This window comes from Lingula anatina, chromosome 7 (genome assembly GCF_051362555.1).
Source record: "Lingula anatina isolate TDL-2025a chromosome 7, LinAna3.0, whole genome shotgun sequence".
In the NCBI taxonomy this organism is placed as follows: domain Eukaryota; kingdom Metazoa; phylum Brachiopoda; class Lingulata; order Lingulida; family Lingulidae; genus Lingula; species Lingula anatina.
The window spans coordinates 20,447,245-20,457,500 of NC_141773.1; the positions used below are offsets into that span (position 1 = coordinate 20,447,245).

Here is a 10,256-nt window from a genome sequence, read left to right on the forward strand (position 1 = left end):
AATCTAAATTTGGGTCAGTTTCTCGTATACCCTTAAAATCTAATTTATTATTAACGGCGTCCAATCGCTTTCGGGAATTTTGATGTAAAGTTGTGATAAAAATTGCCCAAAATATACTTTTATTTAAATACCATTAATTAAATCAATATATTTAAAAACTTTAAGTTGAATTCCACTTTTTTCATTAAAACATTTTAACGATTGGACTTTGTCGCTAATTTGATAATGGAATTCTGTTATGGCGACAGATCACGGAGAATATTGATCCCGTATCTAAGACTGGACTTGGAACTTAAATGTAGTTTTTCGCAGGGGGTGTCACAGGTATTACCTAATGCTTGTCGTAGCAACAGAGAGCCAAATGAAGGGGTGCTCAAAAGTTCATTCACATTGGACAATTCAAATTTTGAATCTTGTTTAGGCAAAAACAGTAAGACATTAAATGAAAAAAAATAAAAACTGAACAATCAGATGCCACGCAAAATAAATTACTGAAGGAAAAAAGGCGATGTTCGAAAGAAACAGACGACCCCGGTACTTTGGAGAACGCTACCAGCGCATGCGTGATAAGCCCCCCATTGATCGCACCTATGCGCATATAATCGAGTACACACCGGTAGAGTGGACACAGAAACTTGAAGGTAAGTGGATATCTCGTGGTGAAGAGTAATATGTAAATAATCAGAACTTCCTAGTAGCTCTGCCGTTTGTGTAGTTCAAATAGATTAAAAGGCTTACACTTTTTGTCAATAGATTAATGATGTGTCAGGTAAGTCAAATTAGGAGATTAGGATACTATGATTATTTTCAAGAATATTTATTTATTCCATTAATCCACTTGACTCACCGATACCAAATTTCGTATTTTATCACCTTGTTAAAAGATGCGAGTTAATTTACAAAGTTTATTTACTGTGAGTCATTATGAATATCCATAGCTACCATTTAGCTTGTTGATGTTTAGTTCAAATACCTCATTATCAGTTAGAAAATGTAACTTCCGAGCGTTTAGAATTTTATGACGAGAACCGTTTTTGTGTAAGAAGAGAACAAAACAAAGTCAGTGAGATTTTGATATTAAAAAATTACGTTTACAACTTTTAAGTTTTACCGGTAGTTTTTTTTTTCACCATGCACTGTTATAGAATATTAAGCGTTGATGTGAATTAGGGTGTTGGCCATTCCAAGACGCCTTTTAATATAATAGATTTAAAATGGTCGGATTCATATTAGTGTGATAGTCAATTTAAACGTAATTTATGAATTAATTAATAAGATAATTTATTTGTTTATCCATATTTATATTAATCATTTATTAACATACTACTGTATGTGAATGGGTATTGAAATACATGAAATACTCTAGAGACGACTTTGCATAATACGACATGTCAAATATTTTGGATAAATTCTGTTTTTGTCGGGAGATGAAGTCTTTCAAACATCATATTCCTCTAAAGTAAGCACGGAAAGTTGGAAAGGTTAATTCACTCCTCACATACACTTGGGAAGACAGATTGCAAAAAAATTGTCCTCACTTTTCGTGTTTGAAAAATGATTGCTTTGCTCCTGCTATTCGCGTCACAAGCGGGCCCTGCTCTATTGTTTATTTGTTAGTAACAGTAAAAGAAGTGTTGTTCTCTTGTCTATTATTTGTCGTTTGTGCGAGCCCTTGGTTACGATGGCAAGTATTTCTCCCTCAGTGAACTTGTTAAATGGCGATACACGTAATTGCATAATGGCCAATAGGAAAGTACGCCAAACTTGACAGGAGTGGTCATCGATTAGCGAGCAGGGCGTATAATAGGGCATTAAGGTTTCTATTAAGAATTCAGTATTAAGCACTGACCATGCAATCGCGCGAAAACACGTGATTTGTGAACTTATGTGTACGTGTAACTGCATTGTTATCATAGGGAATATTGGCAATAGGGAAATCAATGATGAGAAAAAAAAAACAACGTTCACTGGCTTTAAAAAGTAAAACAAACGCTACTCCATTATACAAACATGAGCATATTACTTGCAACGTTTCTTTAATTATTTTTTTTATATTATAAACCGTAAAGTTATTTTAGGCAGGGGAGGATTGAGGCCTTTTTCTGGGTCTTCCAAAAGACGGTCAGGGTTTTTTCATCTTTACATTGACGCGTATCTAATTTTTTTTCTTTCGGAAGACGGTCAAAAATGGAGGATGGATCAACAAAGATAACTTGGAAGATTGTCGGAAAATATCTCTGGATCCGTCCCTGTTAGGCCTACTTGTATCAGGGATATTGCTTGTCTGTATCGGTCACGATATTATATTTATCAATTAAATGTATCTGAACAGTTGTTTACTGTCTATTTACTTTTACAGAGGACAAGACGTACTAGCAGAAATAAAGATGGCAGACCCAAACGCACCACCCACTTATGACACACAACCTGGATATGTTGGCGTTGGAGGGTAAATTTTTATTTATTTATTTATTTATTGATAAATTTGTTTTGTCTGTTCCCTTTTAAAGGATGGATAAAGACGCCATTTGTTCGATTTCAGTTAATTTCTAGATGCTTGGAACTGTAACCAAAATGTAACAGCTGTCGAAAACACTCGACGATACAAACCTTGTCAATATAAAAATACCATTTTGATTGAAAACAAATAATATAATGCTTATACTGGTACACTGATCACGGCCAATTCATAACAAGATTTGATGTATATTTCCCCTTGTGTTAACAGGACCCAGCAGACGATGGTGATGACTGCCCCTGCAGGTGGTACTGTGATCATAAACCAGGCCGCTGAGTCTCGACCGTCCAGTTACCTGGGCTTCTCCATCTTTGTCATGTTGTGCTGCAACTTATTATTCGGAATCATTGCTCTTATTTTCTCGGGTAAGACACGTTGCCATTTATTTATTTATTTTATTTTATTTTTATTTTAGCGTTTTTTTTTTTTAAATTAATGAATTTCTTACTTACACAGTAAGTAATAGTACTACTATTATTACTGCTTCGCTGTTACTTATTGTAATAATAATAATAAAAAGAACAAGTAGGTAGGGGGGAGGGGGGATTCAATTAATGGTGTAATTCTCAAAATTCTTGTTGCATGTGCATTCTTATACAAAATTTCTCGGTTAACGTACTAAATTAATACCACATTATTTGTTTCTACTAGTGATGTCAAGCAGCGCTGCAGACGACAACGACTTCGCCTCGGCGAGGACCAAGGGCAAGGTCGCCCTCGCTTTGAACATTACCGGCATGCTTGTGACTGTTCTCATTGTCGTCGTGGTCGTGGCTCTCGTTGTTTCCAACCCATTGCTGCTGTTGATGGGATGAGCCCATTCAAACTTACCGGGAAAAAAGACAATGTATTTAAAACAGACTTTCAAAGCAGCTCAATGAGAAATTCACTGTGATATTGGACAACTGTGGAATTCGCTTCTGTTTTTTTTTTTTTTTTTTTTCTTCATTTTACGATCGTTGGAAAACACGAGCAAGAGAAAAATGCATTTAAGGCAAAATATTCAATATTGGCGAAATTATCCGTTCGCTGTGGAATTTACTAGCCAGTACAAAAGAAACTATCCAATCATAAGCATTGAATTTACAGAACTACGGCTTCCATTTCTGGCAATATCAACCGTTTCAGGAAGTAGTTCTAGCTGTGATAACGGAATAACCTGCGGACCTTACGTAATATTATCCATAAGATTCTGGCAGAAATTCTGAGCAACTGCTTTTACGAATAAAACGCATCGTAAGAACGACATGGATAAATGCAGACTGGACCCCGGTGATATATATATATATATATATATATATATATATATATATATATATATATATATAGTTGGCTCAAAAGACGTACAGGGTATACTGAATCACATAGGATCGATTAATGAGCGCGTCTAATGTAATAAGTCAGGCCCGTAGCCAGCGATTTTAAATGGGGGGTTCGTTTTCTGAAAAAGTGAACCTTTTACCATAAAACTTTCATGTACCTAGATCAAATTTTATCCAAAGTGGACCTTTTCCCAGCAAAAAGGGCGGTTCTTTCGAACCCTCCGACCCCCCCCCCCTGGCTACAGGCCTGTAAGTATTTAACATTTGGCATTGCCCAGCCGCCACACCAGGCCTAACCAACTATAGTCAGAACACCGACAGGATGAGCCCACGGTCGTCCAACAAAAACTGTTCTGGGGGTATGATACTCCGAAAACGACACACACCTTGAAAACAGGTAGTGTGGTCCGACATACCGGTTAATTCAGGATCCTTATGTGCCGAGTCTGGTAGTTGGGTAGGCCTGTGCACGGTTATTTCTAAAGTAAAGCTTCTTAATTAAAGTAAATGAATAAATCATGTTTATTTGAAGAGAGATTTTCGTCTGAGTTCGAATTCACTTAACTGTTTCATACTTCATTCTAAATAAATCACCGCCACCATATGTTTTTACATCGATATTTGTTGTTGGTGTTATTTGGATAGGAAGTCAGTATAGCTATTGAACTATTCAAAGTTCTCTCCTTCTTTGTCTTTTTGTTTTATTTTTTCAATTTGAAAAACGTGTTAGGTAAAAAAAGTCAGTAACCCCTGTCTGAACGTATTGTTGTTTTCTGGACAGAGGAATGCATACGTTCAAAGACGCGTCGTCGTTTAAAGTTAAGGGCTGTGTTCGAAGAATTACATGCGTAATTTCACATTACATTGTGGCTAATTGTATTTATCACAATTTTGGCAAAAGCAATGCACTGTCCGGCTGAGTAAAATTATTTACATTACATTTCAAACAAGCGTTATAGATCGTGTATAGATGTGCATACTAACGTGGGCATTTTATATTTTAACGTAAATATGATCAATTACTTACTGTTTTTCCATGTTTATGTATGTGTGTGTGCGTGTGTGTGCGTGTGTGTGTGTGTGTGTAAAGCATATTCTGTATAATAGCACATCCGTGGAAGATTTCCGATTACATTTCTATCACTGTATTTCGTTTGGAATAAATGTGTGCTAAACGATTATGGTGTAATTATCGTTGTGGGAGCATTGCATTAATGTGTCGAGAAAAAAATCAATTTGAGACTGAGAGAGAGAGAGAGAGAGAGAGAGAGAGAGAGAGAGAGTTTAAGATAAGGAGAAGTAAAAAAAGGTAAAAAGTGAAAAAATAGGGCGCGATACCACATATATATGTGCAGTGATTGATACGCGTCTCTCTTTGTGATAACATCTAAGTATTGACTCGCCATTTTTCTTAATCTAGGATCAATACCAGGTCTACTGTGCCTCGGCCGCTTTACATAGCCACTGGGTCTTCAGTGAATAGTTCTCTTTTTGAAAGATAAAATTTGCTTTTGATTCACAAATTCCGCCCTTTAAATAGACTTGTGTTGACGTCGAACACGCTATTCTTGCCCGTTGATGCATGGACAATAACACTGCGTGCACTTTTTAGTCTTGTTGACCTTTCTATTGTCTGTTGCCATGGGGACTTCATAAACTAAACCAAAGAAACGGGACGGACCTAATCATTTCACCTGAAGGTTGACGTTTGTCTTGAAGTGCAGGGAAGGGAGAGACATATTTGAACTGAAAACTGTAAGTTTTTTCTAAGAATCTGTTGACCTTAAATACACCCATCCTAAAGCAAAGGATGTATATAAGAAAATGGGCACTTCTTTGGAATATTTTACGGGCTGCGTATTCAAATTAATAAGAGTTTTTTGGGTGTGAGGCATAAACAACTGTGGGCAGACCCGACGAACGGTAAGGTATTCCTTTTTGTCTTTTCCATCTGAACACATTTAGTATCGGACTTGACGAAGGAAGAATTTTTCTTCTTGGTGGAAGGTAGGTATAAAGATATAGGTATAAACGTATAAGAGGCGCCATTTATAGTTCGTTTAATGGCCAGATTGAAAATCTTGGTCTTCTGAAATAACAATATTTAAGGACAGAGCGAAATGATCTTAAAAAAAGAAAAAAAGTCTTTTTTCTCTTATAAAGCGTGATAGTCATGTTTATCACATATAGTCTTATGATCATAAAATGAGCAGACGTATTAATTATTTCACTGCAAAGATAAACATTGATATGTAGCTGAACTCATAAGGTCACCGTCAAAGAATGGCTGGTAAAATTATGCCATCTACACTGAATTTTGATGCAGTCATGGTAATGTTTTGCTTTAATTTCCTCATACTTTGTGTATTTTTTATAATATGAAAGCATAAAATCCATAAATGGATAACAAACACCGTATTGTTTATTGGTATTTGAGGGTTCTCTGATTGTTAGGATGCACTTAAGGGTGAGTTTTTTCAGCCATGGTTGCGGGTCACGTGAACAACAGCTGCACATATATTGATCGTGCAACACTGTCGCAGCCTCTGGTAATCATTAATGATAAAAAGAAATTTGTCAAGGATAAGGCTTAATTGACCAGAAAGCCAAGAGCCTGTGATGTTGGTTGTGGTACAAATCTGGCGTTAGCGACGCATTTTCTGCCTTTTTGATGAGTCACAACAAGCAGCGGTCAGGACCTATGCAGAGGTCTCCCGAAAGAATGAAGGGGCAAGATGGTTTTATAAATAATTTTCATTCAGCGTTTTTTCTTCTCTCGTATTTTCCATTTCCACAAACATCTTGAATTTACTTGTTGCCGTGAGACTACAGATTACAAGGACTACAGAAAGTATAGGACCCCAAAGATGAAGCTTAACATTTCAATTATTTTTTGTGCGTCTTACTTTCAAATTTGAGGTCATGTATCAACAGACGTATTACAAAAAGCCATTCGGCCACATTTCTTCCATCTAATGGCAATTCCTTTTTCACTAGGCCTACAAACTAAACGAAAATATTGATAAATATAACTTTTAACGCAACTCCTTTAGCTAAAGTACATTAAAGTAGTATATTTGACTAGTGAATACTTAATCAAATTATTAATTAGTTATTACTTTTGAGTAAAGAAGACAATGTAATAAAGGAAACTGTTTCTTGTCAGCTTCGGCAAAGTGACGTCACAATGGGAGACCCAAACGACCCCGGAAAGTCGTACCCTCCTCCAACCTACGACCAAGCGCCCGGCCAACCGGATTACGGACAACAGCCGGGTTATGGACAACAGTCGGGTTACGGACAACAGCCGGGTTACGGACAACAACCGCAGTACGGTATGATGCCAAATATGGTACAAACCCAACAAGCGACGTAAGTTAGGGACAGCTGTGTACTGTTTGCGCAATTAGAGGCAATTAAAGTCAGGATGTCTTCTAAGAGGTGTCTCTCGAACTACGTTTAGATCATTGGTGAAACAGCCAATTAATCGGGTCGAAAGTAATCTTCGTCTGAACACGCATCGATAGAGAATTTATTTTCATTCTAATTTATTTATTTATTCACTATGCTATTTACTAGTTGTTAGTTTGTTTGTCTGTTTGTTGATTTGTCTGTATATGTCTCTATTAGGTCCAGCGTCTAAACTTTTATGTACATGTATTAGCCCTTATTACAATTCTATCTTTGCATGGAGGGATGGGGGTAGTGAGTGGCCCTCCGAATATAAGTTTTTAAATTTAGAGCAAAATGTGACATTTGATATGGCATTTTATTTCAATTTCATTTTATTTTACAGTTCAACCAACCAGACCATCGTCATGGCGTCTAATCCCGGATACGGAGGTGGCGCAGTCATTGTAAACCAGAGCAGACCGATCAGGCCATCAAGTTACTTGGCCCTCTCCATTTTCGTCCTGATGTGCTGTAATCTACCATGCGGCATCATTGCGCTGATATTTTCGAGTGAGTAGATAAGCTTATTCTTCTAGATGCACGTCGAGTTGAGACTTGTTTGTAAATCCGGGCTCCGTATCTCGAATGGTTCGCTATGTTGCGCACATGCGCAAGTGTCTCGATTCCATGGCCCCGAATCTCGAAATAGAATCGGTTATGGAATCGAGACACTTGCGCACGTGCGCAACATAGCGAACCTTTCGAGACACGGAGCCCTGTACTCCGAGCAGTGTCTAACGGCAATTGCGTTGTGAGTTCTATCTCATCTAAACAATGCGGTAGGTGATAGATCACATCTCGTTGTGCACACCAATAACCTTGCGCGCGTTATACGTCACAGGTCTTGCGTAACTACCCACGTGCTACGATTTTTCCCTTGGGGGGGCAGCAAGCGGCCATTTTGTACACGAGCAAAGCATAGATGGGTGAAAACGATACGTTGTTTTTAACCAAAAACGATGTCCCCAGGGCGAAACTGCCAACACCAAAAGTAAAGGAGCATACCACCGTTGTTTTGAAACGATGTGGTTAGCCTGTCAGTGGCGAGTTGGGGAGAAAAGAGCAGCACTGATAACAAGGTACTGTATACACGTGAACCGGCAAAGTTACTGATAATTTCATGTTGCAAAAGCATAATTAAATCAGTAAGTTATTTTCCAAAGGATATTATTTGAATAGCAGATACATAAATCAAACTAACAACAATAAAAAATTTTGATGACATTGAAAATCAAAACCTGCGGTGCACGATAGGTTGAGGAGGACACTGCCACAGCAAGTAATGCATGAATTTTGTTACACAACACCATATGCTTGTGTCATTGTTAACTCTGTGGTATTATTACTCAATTTACTGCTCAAATTAATACCTGATACTATTTCTCAGGCTACCAAGTACAAATCAACTTATTTTGTGGCAATTGACCTCCATGTTCCATCTTGTGTGCAGGTTGTTTATTTTTGTTATCATTATTATTATTATTTTTTCAAACACATTTTGATAAAGTGGCTATGCTTTAACAAGAGAAATTTATGCTGAAGTTTAAAAGATTAAATTATCAGTAGTATGTACAATTAAAGCTATTAATTTGATTATGCATATTTGATTTTCAATTATCTTGATTATGATATGAGGTTTCTCCATTTTTCTCTTGCCCTCAAATCAATATCTAACAAGTAAATTGATAGTGCTTTATTACAAATTTGCTTTATACTTTCAGATGTAAAAACTGTGTAGCAGTTGGTAAGCTGTAGAGATTTATGTGAGCATAGAGCAGGGGAAATGGTATTAGAGAAACTAGGAGGACAAGACATAGATAATGTACTAGTACTCTCAGTAGATCCATCATCACAGCAAGGATAGATGGTGTGATCTTGTCCCTGAAGCTATGCCACAAGTTTTCAAACTGGTTGAGTCCTTACTAAGACAAGCTGCTGCGGTGTGAATCGTTGTACATTCAGGTTATACATGGCAGATTTATGACAAAAGAGACCTTCACAATATACTTCAAAGAAGTTATTCTTGCATCTATGCCTCAAAAGTACAGTTACAGTGACTAGAACATTGTCTGCAAATAGTGAGGCAGTGAAGGCTGCAAGGTGCCATTGTTTTTCAGTATTAAGAATGACAGTATCTGTTTTTTATTTGTTTATTTTTATTTTTCATTTTTAATGGGAGGGAGACTCACTTTGTTCTTTCAATGCCCATTCAGTTAAGGGTTGGTGGCAATATATGGTAAATCTGTCATGCCTGTATGTAGAATTTCTCTGGCTCAAATTTCTACATTTATTGGGTGCATTATGAAGTTTCCTGACTGATTAATGAGGTTACTTGCAGAAATATCTTGCTTACACACATTTTGTGATATTTTTACTACTTTATACATATTATTATTCACATCTCATCAGTGGTGTGTGAAAGGTACTTGGTATTTGCATTTTAGAACTGTAGATCTGTGTACCAGCAGGGTTATATTTCATATATCTGCGAATGTTTCTAAAAATAAGCTTCATGTTTGATAATTAATTGGTTTGAAATAAATAAATAAATAACCCAAATAAAATCAATTCATTTCATATTTCACATAATTTGTTTTTATTATTCTTCTAAGCATTTAATCATAACATCTCCCATCATTATACTGTTATTGTGTAATAACATTGAAAGTTTCCAAGTTTTTATTAACAGGTTGATGCTAACGTATTACAAATGAACATAACTTCATAAGCATTAAAGCATATTTCCTTACTCAAATGTATCAAACGTACCACTGGCATAATAGCGGTAAAGATACAGGTAAAGATGACAGCATTGATAACTGAGTTTACAGCGCTTTTAGTGCAGCTTGGCTAGTGTCAGATTGTTATCTGATAAAGTTTGCTACTAGTACCTGGGAAGAAAAGGTCTGGCACTTGGCAATCAAGTTGATAAAATCACAAAACGCCTGTAGAAAATAGAGCAT

General features: G+C 36.7%; 2 protein-coding genes across 3 annotated transcripts in view; both read left to right on the forward strand.

Annotated features, from left to right (window-relative positions):
• Positions 1–108: 108 nt before the first annotated feature.
• Positions 109–4,460, forward strand: LOC106171702 (uncharacterized). Of its 2 annotated transcripts, none has more exons than XM_013552148.2 (4): positions 109–641; positions 2,360–2,449; positions 2,729–2,883; positions 3,170–4,460. In XM_013552148.2, the coding sequence occupies exons 2-4, from the start codon at positions 2,388–2,390 to the stop codon at positions 3,331–3,333; spliced, it is 381 nt and encodes a 126-aa protein (XP_013407602.2). In that variant the 5' UTR covers positions 109–641; positions 2,360–2,387; the 3' UTR covers positions 3,334–4,460. The 2 variants fall into 2 exon arrangements, with proteins under 2 accessions (XP_013407602.2, XP_086874665.1); XM_087018539.1 differs by lacking the exon at positions 109–641 and adding an exon at positions 653–769.
• A 986-nt stretch (positions 4,461–5,446) lies between these two features.
• The window catches only part of LOC147760860 (uncharacterized), a 6,966-nt gene continuing 2,156 nt past the window's right edge, over positions 5,447–10,256 (forward strand). Inside the window, exons 1-3 of the mRNA XM_087017591.1 lie at positions 5,447–5,595; positions 7,007–7,212; positions 7,637–7,803. Of these exons, the coding sequence (XP_086873717.1) occupies positions 7,028–7,212; positions 7,637–7,803 (352 nt within the window). The 5' untranslated portion in view covers positions 5,447–5,595; positions 7,007–7,027. The remainder of the gene's footprint in view (positions 5,596–7,006; positions 7,213–7,636; positions 7,804–10,256) is intronic.

Excerpts from the sequence above, each read along its gene's own strand:
- LOC106171702 (XM_013552148.2), top strand. The coding sequence starts at position 2,388 with ATGGCAGACCCAAACGCACCACCCACTTATGACACACAACCTGGATAT. Across the intron at positions 2,450-2,728 it reads GGATATGTTGGCGTTGGAGG|GACCCAGCAGACGATGGTGA; the intron begins GTAAATTTTTAT and ends TTGTGTTAACAG. Across the intron at positions 2,884-3,169 it reads CATTGCTCTTATTTTCTCGG|TGATGTCAAGCAGCGCTGCA; the intron begins GTAAGACACGTT and ends TGTTTCTACTAG.